The 12,195-nt window shown below is 44.4% G+C and overlaps 1 protein-coding gene across 1 annotated transcript in view; it reads right to left on the reverse strand.

Moving 5' to 3' along the window:
• PTDSS1 (phosphatidylserine synthase 1) overlaps positions 1-12,195 on the reverse strand; it is a 68,013-nt gene that overhangs the window by 51,147 nt on the left and 4,671 nt on the right. The window contains exon 2 of the mRNA XM_010833477.1: positions 2,615-2,706. Coding sequence (XP_010831779.1) covers positions 2,615-2,706 — 92 coding nt within the window. The remainder of the gene's footprint in view (positions 1-2,614; positions 2,707-12,195) is intronic.

Raw genomic sequence — 12,195 nt, forward strand, 5'->3', positions numbered from 1 at the left:
GTTCAACACTGGGGATGTTTCCTAGAATGTAAATGTCATAGCTGGGCCAATTCCCTTTCATTCCATGACCTCTCTGTATCTTGAGCATCTTCTCGCAAAGAGTCAGACACAACTGAGCAATTTTCACTTTCTCTTTTCTTTCACTTTCACTGTATAGACTACAGTGGTACAGTGTCCTTATTTCAAGCCCAAGGTGTCCAGAAGCAAGTGTGCAAGCAGCCTTGGGATAGCTGGTGCGACTGTGCTTCTCAGGCTTCCTTGGTGGCTCAGATGGTAAAGAATTTACCTATAATGCGGGAAAACCAGGTTCAATCCCTGGGTCAGAAAGATGCCCTGGAGAAGGGTGTGGCAGCGCACTCCAGAATTCCTGCCCAGAGAATTCCATGGACAGAGGAGCCTGGAGAGCTATACTCCATGGGATCGCAAAGGGTGGACATGACTGAGTGACTAACACTGTACTTTTCAAAGTACTGTACTCTGAGACTAACAATGCTTTATCTTTTGGGTTTGCTTTTTTTAATATATTATTTGTGAGAAGGATTATAAATCTATTTATAGCAATGTACTATGTAGCCGAATGTATTAGTTGGTACCTAACGTTGTTGAATTTACGAACAAACTGGACTGCGAATGCACTCTGGAACAGAACTCGTTAGTATGCAGGGGACTTTCCTGAGTACTGTGATCCAAGAAGCAAGTATTGATCTTTGTCCCCTTTCTGGAGTTCTAAACTCCTGGAATTTCCTAAGTGGTAAGAGTCTTTTGTTACGTTAATGAAGTGGCTCAGGAAGGAGGCCAGTGGAGCCAACAAGGTGATTAGAGATAGGAACCCTCAGTCCCACCCGCCCTGACCTCTGGGGATGGGGGAGGGGCTGACAGGCAAATCAATCGCCAATGGCCAAAGATTTAATCAGTCATTACCAACGTGATGGAACTTCCATAGAAACCTAAAAGCATAGAGCTCAGAAAGCTTCTGGGTTGGTGAGCACATGGAGATCTGGTGGAGATCTGGTGCAAATGGTGCCCCGAGAAAGCATGGAAGGGGCTCCTCCCTTCCCAAGGAGCATCTCTGCATCTAGCTGTCGGTTAATATTCTCAGTCATCTAGTGAGTAAACTGGTCTCCTGAGCTGTTCTAGCAAATTAATCAAACCCAAAGAGGAGGTCACGGGAACCTCTGATCTACAGCCATTTGGTCAGAAGCACAGGGGATACCCTGGACTTGTGCCTGGCATCTCAGTGGGGGCAGGAGCAGCCTGGTGGGACTTAACCTGTGGAATCCAATCTATCCCCAGGCAGACAGTGTCGCACTGAGCAGAGCTGCAGGACGCCCAGCTGGTGTTCAGCAACACTCAGTCCGCCACCACCCCTCCACGCCCACACACGCGATGGAACTGGTACTGGAATCCTATCACCAGGGTGCAGCTCCAGGTAGCATCAGTAACGTTCATAATGAGCTCTGTATATTACAGATTATACTCTACTGAATAGATGGGAGGATGGAGAAGAAGCACATCTTTAATCATCATATTTAAAACCTGAGCAGGGCCCATGGAGCACAACTTGCAAAAAAAGACTGCAACAGTTACAAAATACCCTAAATGTTTAAGAAACAAGATACAAAAAGTGAATATTTTAAAAATCACCTGCAGAGAATAAGTAAAGAATATTCCAGGGAGGAAGTACTAGAGCAGAATGCTGCTGCTGCTAAGTCGCTTCAGTTGTGTCCAACTCTGTGCGACCCCATAGACGGCAGCTCACCAGGCTCCCCCGTCCCTGGGATTCTCCAGGCAAGAACACTGGAGTGGGTTGCCATTTCCTTCTCCAAGGCATGAAAGTGAAAAGTGAAAGTGAAGTTGCTCAGTCGTGTCCGACTCTTAGCGACCCCATGGACTGCAGCCTACCAGGCTCCGCCATCCATGGGATTTTCCAGGCAAGAGTACTGGAGGGGGGTGCCATTGCCTTCTCCACTAAAGCAGAATAAGAGAAAATAATATAACTTGTTAGGGACCATTCAGAGCAAAGGGGTGAATCTTAAGTGTGGCAGAATACCAAATTAGTTTTTCAACCAAGGCTTTTGCCTCACGCCATTAACACTGAAAGGGGAAAATTTCACAGTAATCATTTAACCTGATAATGAAAATTCATATCCCAGCAAAGTTTCCAGTTAAAGACAGCAAGTTATTTAAGCAATATTCATTAAAGCACTGACCCCAGCCTTAGCAAAAAGGAGTAAATGAGCAGTAACTGTGTATTTTACAACTTGGCTGATAATACCAAAAATAGTAACAAGAACAACAGTTGACATTCACTGAGTGCTTATGTTTGTCAGCCACTGTTCAGAGTATTTTACGGTATTAATTCAGTTTACTCTTTACTGCTGGACTTCTCTCTGCTTCAGACAGAAATGTCTTAAAGAGGGACAGAGGAGACAGAGCTAGGAATGGCAGAATGGGCAGTCTGCCTCCAGAGCCTGTTCCCCTAGTCACCACGCAACATTCAGATTCTTTTTTTTATTCCACCCTCCAGTTTCATTTTCTATTTGACATGCATCTCAAAAATACCAACAAGGACACAATGCATAGGAGAAATGTGATAAAGCATTACATCACTTACCATTGGGGAAAGCTAATACACTGATGATAAGAAAGAAGAAAATTACAGACAGGATGCCCCTCCAGATGTTGTCTTCTGGGACAGAGTCATCCCTAAAAACAGAAAAGGAACACTGAGTGTTATTTTTGAATCTACAGTCAGTCTAGAAGGAGTACAAGCTCCATATTCTAAAAAACTGGGTTTTTTAATCTAAATCGCTAATTTTATTTTGCTGAGCTAAGTCATTACATTCACTAGTTACTATTCACTATGGTATCTCCTAAAATAATACAGCCCTTATAGTAAAGTCCAGTTCTTATGATAAAGGCATCGTCAACCTTACACCCCAACACATGTTCTACTCGGACAAGCATTTGAGAATCATCATTCTTTTACAAAGGGGCTTCCCAAGTGGTTCAGTGGTAAAGAATCCATCTGCCAATGCAGGAGACGCAGGAGACACGTGTTCAATCCCTGGATCAGGAAGATCCCCTGGAGAAGGAAATGGCAACTTGCACCAGTATTCTTGCCTGGGAAATCCCACGGACAGAGAAGCCTGGTGGGTTACAGTGCATGGGGTCTCAGAGAGTTGGACATGACTGAGCGCACACACACACACACAAAGATGACCTTCACTACAGAGACTGTGGCGGAAAACTGTGCAGCAATCAGAAAGGAAGCATAAGGTTATGAAACCTGCACGCCCCAGAGCCCATGCTCCACAAGAGAAGCCACTGCAATGGGGAAACCCAAGCACCACAGCTAGAGAGTGGCCCTCATTTGTCACAACCAGAGAAAGCCCACAATGGAGACCCAGCACAGCCAAAAATAAAAATTATTTCAAAAAATAAGGAGGAAGGACATGAGGCAATGAGATTATGCAGTCACTTGTCAAATATGGGCAGTTGGCTCCCCAAGGGATGAACAAAACGGGGCAGTGTAACGCCACCAGAAAGCACTAGTAAAAAATGTTAAAGGAAAAATGAAGAGAAAACAAAAGACCAGATTTAAACTTGTATTTAAATTCTAAATATAAGAACTGTAAAGAAGGAGACAAGCTTCTCCACCCTGCTCCAGCCTGGTCATTCCTCATGTGTTACTGTGTTGAACTCCTCCATAACCCCAGTAAACTGAAATGATTACATCTGTTGGTTTATATGTTATCTGTCTTCTCTGCAGAAAGTAAACTCCTAAAGGCAGGGAATTATTTACACCTGTATCCACAGAGCCTGGGGACACAGTAGGCCCTCAATATATTTCTGGACTGACTATTAAGGAAGAAAATTTACTGTTTTACAATGAAGCAAAATTCCCCAAGGGCTTCCCTGGTGGCTCAGTTGTAAAGAATCCACCTGCCAACATAGGAGATACAGGTCCAATTCCTGGGTTGGAAAGATCCCTGGAGAAGGAAATGACAACCCACTCCAGTATTCCTGCCTGGGAAATCCCATGGACAGAAGAGCCTGGTGGGTGCAGTACGGGGTTGCAAAAGAGTCTGACATGATTTAGCAACTAAACAACAAAAATCCCTGGAATGCAAATTTTCTTACCATTGATGGTGAAAATTTTAGGTTTTAACAGTTTACATTAATAAAGAAGATTCTAGTAACATATCTGGGGCTCAGAGAAGCAAACAAAAGTAGGAAAAAAGAAAAACAACTGGAAGATTTTCTGAAGTATTGACAATTTTCAAGAAGCTTGGGAGAGGGAAGTTCAGTGTTCCAGTTTAGAAAGAAGTAGGATAAGTAAGAGAAAATATGAGAAGAAACACAATGGAAGGACATACTTTAGAGATGATGAAACTGGTAGCAATACATTTAAAAATGATCAAAGAAACTGGGTTTATCTGGAGGAGGACTGTCTACAGTGAAAGTTTTCAAAAGACAAAGATAAATTAAGATTGAATGTTACTAAAGGACAAGAGACAGGTCAAAAAGAATCTAGAAGAAAACCAAGTTTGCATAAAAAAGATCTTGAGTATTAAATACACACATGAAAAGGTATGGAATGAAGCAATTATTACCTCATTAAGCACTGAGTCCTGGGTGGTGGTTTAAAAGCGTTAACTTAGATACCAACTCCTGTTTAGGCCGCTAAGTTTCTGTACCCAATGAAACTATTTCCAGACTTACGACAAGACTGAACGTAAGGTTCTGAAATAAGACGTCATACAGGTCTTAAACGTTTCCTAGACCATCACACAGCCAAACAGCACTGAACTAATCCTGGACAAACAACACTTGGTGGTTAAATTCAGAAACCTGATTACAAAACCATTCTTTACAGTCGGATAGACTTCTTCTCCTGGCAAAGTGCAATCTTATTTTAATGGTCATCCTAACAATTACACATTTGCCCAGAGGTTATAAACACAACTTTTAAATGCCAGGCTGATCATCCTAGGGCACTTGCCATGCCCTTTGGCTTATGTAAGGAAGCCCCGTACCCAAGTCCCAGGAACATTAGCTTTTACTGAAGAATGGCTACACTCAGCAACGGTAGGGACACAAGGTCCTCATTCAGACCAAGGCACACTACTGATACTGCTAATGATGACAGTCAGGGTAACAGGTCCTGTCTGTCAAGGATCTACTGCGTGTCAGGCAGTTTCTAAACATTATCTCTAATTGTCACAACCCATCTGCAAAGTGGGCCGTTATCAACCACATCTTACAGATGAGGTAACAGAGGTCACACAGGTTTAGTAACTTTCTCAAGACTGTGGAGCTGACAAGTTGCAGAGCCAGCTTCAAACCAGGCCTGCTAGACTCTGAAGATAGTGATCTTTCCCCTTTGCCAAACTGCCTTAAGAAAACTTACCTGTGACCCTGAATCCCACCTGACTTATCGGAGATGCACAGGGATGGCATACGAGAGGTGGACTGGGCATGCAATCGGTAAGTCACAAAATAAAAGCAAGGCTAAAATGAGTACCTGTGGCCGAGGAAAAGAAGATAGAGCCTCATAACTCATGCCTTATACCAAAATACATTCTAGATGATTCAAACAACTAAAACTAAAAACGAAACAAAATTCTAGGGAAAAAAAATGATGGGAGAACTAAAAAAAAAACACCTATACACCCCCCAAAAAGACACCACAACCTCAGAGTGGGGAAGGCCTTTCTAAAGCATGATACAAACCCTCGAGGTCACAAAGGAGAAAGCTGACAAATTTGCATGACAAAGAAATCAGTAACAAAGTCCAAGGAAAAGTGATAGGTAAACTTGGAAAAAATATTTGCAACTCATACGAAGGCAAAGGGTTGACTCGCCTAATTACAAAGCTCTCCCCATCAAATCAATTAACAGAAAGAACAACAAATGGACAGAGAAAAACAAATAGAAAAGTGGACAAAGGATGTGAAGAGACACTTCACTGGGCAGAAAAATCCAGCAGCTCTCAGGCAAGTAAAAAAAAAGATGCTCAATTGTGTTCATGGTACTATATGGACACACTGGAACAATACAGAGAGACCACTTTTATCTACTTTATCCCTGATGGCTCAGATGGTAAAGAACCTGCCTGCAGTGCAGGAGACCCAGGGTCAATCCCTGAGTCAGGGAGATCCCCTGGAGAAGGGAAGGGCAACCCATTCCAGTATTCTTGCCTGGAGAATCCCATGGACAGAGGAGCCTGGTGGGCTTTCAGTCCACGGGGACGCAAAGAGTCGAACACAACTGAGCAACTAACATGACTCTTCCTTACCTTATGGAAAAAGGAAAGAAATTGATAAACAGGTATTCTCACACACTACCTTTATGGGGGGGCATTTGACAACACATTAATTTATAAATGCATATATTCTGTGACTCAGCAACTCCATGTACAAGAATATATCTCACAGATAATACCCTCATCTATGCAAAAATGACATATGTACAAGGCCGCTCACCATAGCATTGTATGTTTTAGCAAAACAAGGAAACAACTAAAAGAGACGTTAAAAAATTACGGCTCTGGCTCACAAGCAAGTACTTGTTGCTGTTCAGTCGCTCAGTCGTGTCTGACTCTTTGCGACCCTGTGGACTGCAGCACATCAGGATTCCCTGTCCATCACCAACTCCCGGAGCTTGCTCAAACTCATGTCCATAGAATTGGTGATGCCATCCAACCATCTCACCCTCTGTCATCCCATTCTCCTCCTGCCTTCAATCTTTCCCAGAATCAGGGTCTTTTCCAATGAGTCTGCTCTTCGTATCCAGTAGCCAAAGTATTGGAGCTTCAGTATTAGTCCTTCCAATGAATATTCAGGACTGATCTGCTTTAGGATGGACTGGTTGGATCTCCTTGCAGTCCAAGGAACTCTCAAGAGTCTTCTCCAATACCACAGTTCAAAAGCATCAATTCTTTGGTGCTCAGCTTTCTTTATAGTCCAACTCTCACATCCATACATGACTACTGGAAAAACCATAGCTCTGACTAAATGGACCTTTGTCAGCAAAGTAGGCAGCCATCAAAACAATGAAGATGCTTTTAATTAACTAGTACAGAGTAATTTAAGAGATCATGAAGTAAACAAAGCAATTTGCAGAACGGGAGTATAGTAAGCAACTTTTTGTGCAAGAAGAAGAGCATGCATAGGTATACGTAACTTGTAACTTGTGCTCTGAGCTCCACAGGGTGTCTGGAAATCCACCCAAGAAATGATCACTCTGTTTTATCCAAAGAGAGTAAATGAAGAGTTGGGGGAGACTTCTCACCATACACCCAGTGGAATATCTTGGATTTTAAGCAATGTAGATATATTACTTTCCAAAAAGTGGATTATACATCAACATTAAATTTGTTAAGAACTTGAGATCGGCGATAAACAATGAAGCTGCAATTTTGTAAATTCTGAGCAATCTTACTAGAAAGATGGGATCAAAGAATGGCCTAGTTTTGGGAGTTAAAAAAAGGAAAGAAAAAAAAAAGGCCGATTAAATCTGAATAAAATAGCAGCAAGTCTGAAAAGTTGGCCATTTTATATTTGCCTAATTAGAAAAAAAAAAAGTATCAAAGACGGACAGCAAGCTCTTTGGTAAAAGTGAAAACATGCAGTACAGGAAGACCACACTCCTGTGATCAAAGACCGAAGGGTAGGCCAGTGAGCGAAAGAAGAAATCTGAGTCAGATCAGACCAGGGGTTCCCACTAGGCCTTCTGAGTTTCCTGAGAGCAGAGAGGGCACCCGCACAGTGCCTACAAAAGGTGGGCGCGTAGAAAGAACGGAATGGGTGACTGAGGAGGCTGCCCCCCGCCCACCGGCCTCCCCACTAGCTGACCGGGGCCACTCTGTGAGACCCTCAGCTCCCCATCATCCAGAGACTTAACCACACGCCAAAGAATATGGACATTTTCCATAGTTAATCATGAAAAGCAACTTGGCGGCAAAGGCTACAAAGACCACACTATGGATTCCAGAAACCTTCCATCAGAGGACGAGAAGCATTTATCTCCTGACATCCACTAGGTCTGTGCCTCTCAGAAGGCTGGCCACAGCTGCTCTGCATTAGTTCTCTTAATCTTCCTAACACCCTTGAAGGGGGAAATGATCACAATCTACATTTTACTGACCCCAAAGGCTAAGTGTTTTCCCCTTTAGGAGGCTGTTTGGTGCAGTGACAAGGAGGACAGGTTTGTGGCCAGACAGCCTGGGCCTGAATTCTGAATTCACACTATCAGCCTGTGTGACCTCGGGCAAATTATGCAGCCTCTCTGTGCCCTGGTTTATCACAGGAGAGTAACAGTTCCACCTCACTGGGTTGCTGTGAGGATAAAATAACACATGTGAGGGACTTAGAGCACTGCCTGGCACAGACGGCCTGTCAGTTAGTAATTTGTAATTTCTACCCACTCATTCGCTCAGCTAGCCAACACCTATCGTTGTGGACAAAGATGAACAGACATAGTCCTGACTCTTTGAGAGAATCATGATGAAAAGCACAGTAAGACACAAAAATTAAATAATTATCTTAGTATAACTTTGGCCTGAGAGAAAAGTTTTTAGTTTGCTGGAACAGCCTCTGATTAACCCAACAAAACCCCCTAAACCCAAAAAAAACCCCCTGATCGTTCACACAAGATTGACCCGTTTGTGGAGTCGGTACCATCTCCTCAGGCTTTGCCAGGGGCAATATGGTTCCCACTTCCCAGGGAGGCTTGTAATCTGCAGTCAGGGCTGCCAGAGCCCCATCTTGACTTTCCCTGGTCTTAGGATTCTTGCTCAACTAAGACATTTTGCTTTACGGCAACAAAAAATAAGAGGACTTCAGACTTAGAACTGTGAGGCTGTAGCAGCGCCCTGACCTCTTTGCTAGGTCCTCTGAGGCTCCTAACAACGGGCACCTCGGTCTTGGAGCTGCTGAACTTTCCAAAGGCCTTTCCCAGCTGCCATTTGGTTGAATTGCTCCACAGTTCTCCGGGGTAGTATTATCATTACTTGGAGGATGAGGAAAATAAAGCTCTTGCTTTATCTTGCCCACAGTTATAACAAACAGAGGCAAAATGAAGTAGGTGCCAGGGCTTCTGGAATGCTGGCTGGAGGTCAAGATTGCTACACTGACCCATATGATACAGATGAGCTCAGGGAGGCCAAAGTTCTTTTCCCCGTGCTCTGCTAAATTTAGGAGGTGTTCCAGCAGCACGCTGGGGTAGCCCTGACCATACACAGCTAAAACACCAAATGGACAGATTACAGGAAAATTGTCATTTAAGATCCCTTCTCATTCACCTGCAGCAGCTCCAGCACCCAGCACAAGGCCTGGCACAGAGCAGGCCTTCTCAACATGGTGGGTGCCAGAGACGGGAAGAGGCCAGGGCGGAGCAGTTGCGTGACCCAAGAAGCGTGACGAGGAACCACGGCCCAGGCCCAGAGGCCCCCTGCAGGTGATTCTCCTGCCTTGGCGCTGACCAGCCAGGGGCTGAAACACCCCCAGAAACTCAGCGGTAAAAATCTGTCTGCAATGCAGGACACATGAATTCGATCCCTGGGTCGGGAAGATCCCCTGGAGGAGGAAATGGAAACCCACTCCAGCATTCTTGCCTGGGCAATCCCATGGACAGAGGAGCCTGGCGGGCTACGGTCCATGGGGTCGCTAAAGAGTCGGGCACGACTTAGTGATTAAACAACAACTACCCAAGACAGAACCCGAAAAGCAGGACAAGTGAAAGGAAAGCCCTAATATTTTTTTAACAAAGGTTTGAACACAAAAAGCTTTGGCCTAGGATTTTTAAACTTGAACAGGTTGCAGGCAGTGAGCAAAAAGACCAGGGACAACAAGCAAACCTTCCACTCTAGACTATCTTTAACCACGGCTGTCTCGCTGGGGCCAAGAAGGTAAGGAATCCTTAACCTTGACTCTTAAACGCAGAGTTGGTTGTCCCCTCTCCCCCTGTCATCTTCGCCTTTCCATCTCTTTAATAGGAATCTCTGAAACTGAGACACAAAGATAGGGTCATGTTCAGGAGGCTACACACCGTTAAGGAGCCTCTCTCCCAATGGAAAACTCAGTCTCAAGTTACAAAGTGGACTAATGTTAACTAACTTTGATATTAGCTTTGAAGACCACATTGATTTCATTTCATAAAATGTTAGATTCTTTTCGAGAATTAGAGCTGAAATAGCAACTGACAGAGAAGAGTGATATTTTTTGAAAGTTCATATTGTATAAATGATTTTTCATATTTGACTCATTTAGCATTTTACTGGGTGTGTATTCTGCGATGACTAAGATATCTGCCCTCAATAAATTGATATAAAAACAAATATTACAATAGGAGAGAGAAATACTAATAAAAGACATTTCGAAGTATATAGTAAGTCCCATACCTACGAACCTTCAAGTTTTGAACGTCCAGAGGTGTGAAATGTGCATTCCATCAACATCAGGCCTGAGTGAAACTGCAGCCTGCCCTCCAATTGTGTATCTTGGCGAATTCTGGACTTCCGAACAAACTGGACTTATGAATGCACCCTTGGAGGAACCTGTTCATATGTAGGAGACTTAACTGTACATAAACACTTCTTCCTCTGAGCTTCCAGGAACCACCAAGAAAGGGGTCTGGGAGGGGACCATCGGGACGGTTGCCAGGGATGCCATGGGCTCGTGGGTAGGCAGAAGGTGCTCTCAAGTCAGAGGGAGGTACCAGCCTGGCACCAGGTGTGGGGCTGCCCGGGCCGGCAGCGTGTGCCTTGTACAGTGCAGGCAGGTATAAGGTTCTATAACGAAGGCCCTCAGGGGCCAGCAGGCACTCCCGACAGGTGACAGAGATCTAGGGAACGACTGTACACAGACGGACTGGATCAAGATCCTGACTTCAAAAGGTTGTGAGGAAAGCAGGGTGGAGGATGGTCTGAAGGGAAGGGCGGTCAAGGCCTGGGCGTGTCTTATGCCAAAGAGCTGGGATTTGTGAGCTAAAGCCTGGGCACGGGCAGAGGAGGACAACTCTGAATGCTACTGAGGCCCAGCTGGACCTCGTGAAGATAAACTAGATGAACTCCAGGATCCGGAGACCTGGGCTGGGTGGAACACGGACTGCTGAAGTACACTGAGTACAACCGAGGGCTCAGGAAGCAGTCCTTGCTGCCTGAACGAGTCCTGGGCTTTCAAATTTGTTGACCCTAAAAAGCTTGTGAACATCCCTACAGAAATCTGGGGCGAGAGGGATTCTATCACAAGACAAACTGCATTGTCATTGGTAATAGAACGATATATAACGTGCTAGACACTAGGCCGCAGTACTAGGCAAGCAACTCTCCAAGGTCAGCATCAGCTAAACCAAATAGTTCTGTGTATCACCCAGTGCTTATTTACCCCAAAGAAATATACATTATATACTTTACCCCGTTATATACATTACCCCAAAGAAATATGACATGAAATATATATATATATATGTATATCTTTGGGGTATACACAAAGACCCCAAAGAAATATGACACATTTTCCCTTTCGAGAAATGAATAATCTTATTAAGGACATGCACGCATGCATGCATGCTAAGTCGCTTCAGCTGTGTCCGACTCTGTGTGACCCTATGGACCGCAGCCCACCAGGCTCCTCTGTCTACGGGATTCTCTAGGCAAGAATACTGGAGTGGGTTGCCATTTCCTTCTCCAATTAAGGACATAAAACACCAGAAATAAGGACAAGAAAGGATATAAAGAGGTGCTTATTTTAATCCAATTAAAAAAGCCATGATTTACATAGGAAGTGAGGAAGAGAAATGTTAAGAGGGTTAACTGGACTTCTTTCGAGAGGGCCTAACACAGGCACCCCTCTACGTCCAGGGCTGGTGTCACCCAGCACACAGCTGCCGTGGACAGTCATTTAATGTTGCTGGTATCCGGGAACAAGGACACCCAAGGCCTTCTGTTAGTGGGGAAGAAAGAACACGTTGTACCTAAAGGAAATAGGCTCGAGACAACTGAATCAGCAGTATCAGGAGACAGTTTCTAATGGGAATTGATATGGTCTAAAGGGAAAAAACAGGGAAGGCTGGCAGGTCTCCAGGAGGGAAGAGACACAGAAGGTGGAACTATGCCTGCACAGTAAGATCAAGAAAAGCTGGAGCTTCGGAGCCGCTAAGGGAAATGAGCGAAAACCACTATCACGAACA

The sequence above is a fragment of the Bison bison genome, unplaced genomic scaffold (genome assembly GCF_000754665.1).
Source record: "Bison bison bison isolate TAMUID 2011002044 unplaced genomic scaffold, Bison_UMD1.0 scf7180017863702, whole genome shotgun sequence".
NCBI classification, from domain to species: domain Eukaryota; kingdom Metazoa; phylum Chordata; class Mammalia; order Artiodactyla; family Bovidae; genus Bison; species Bison bison.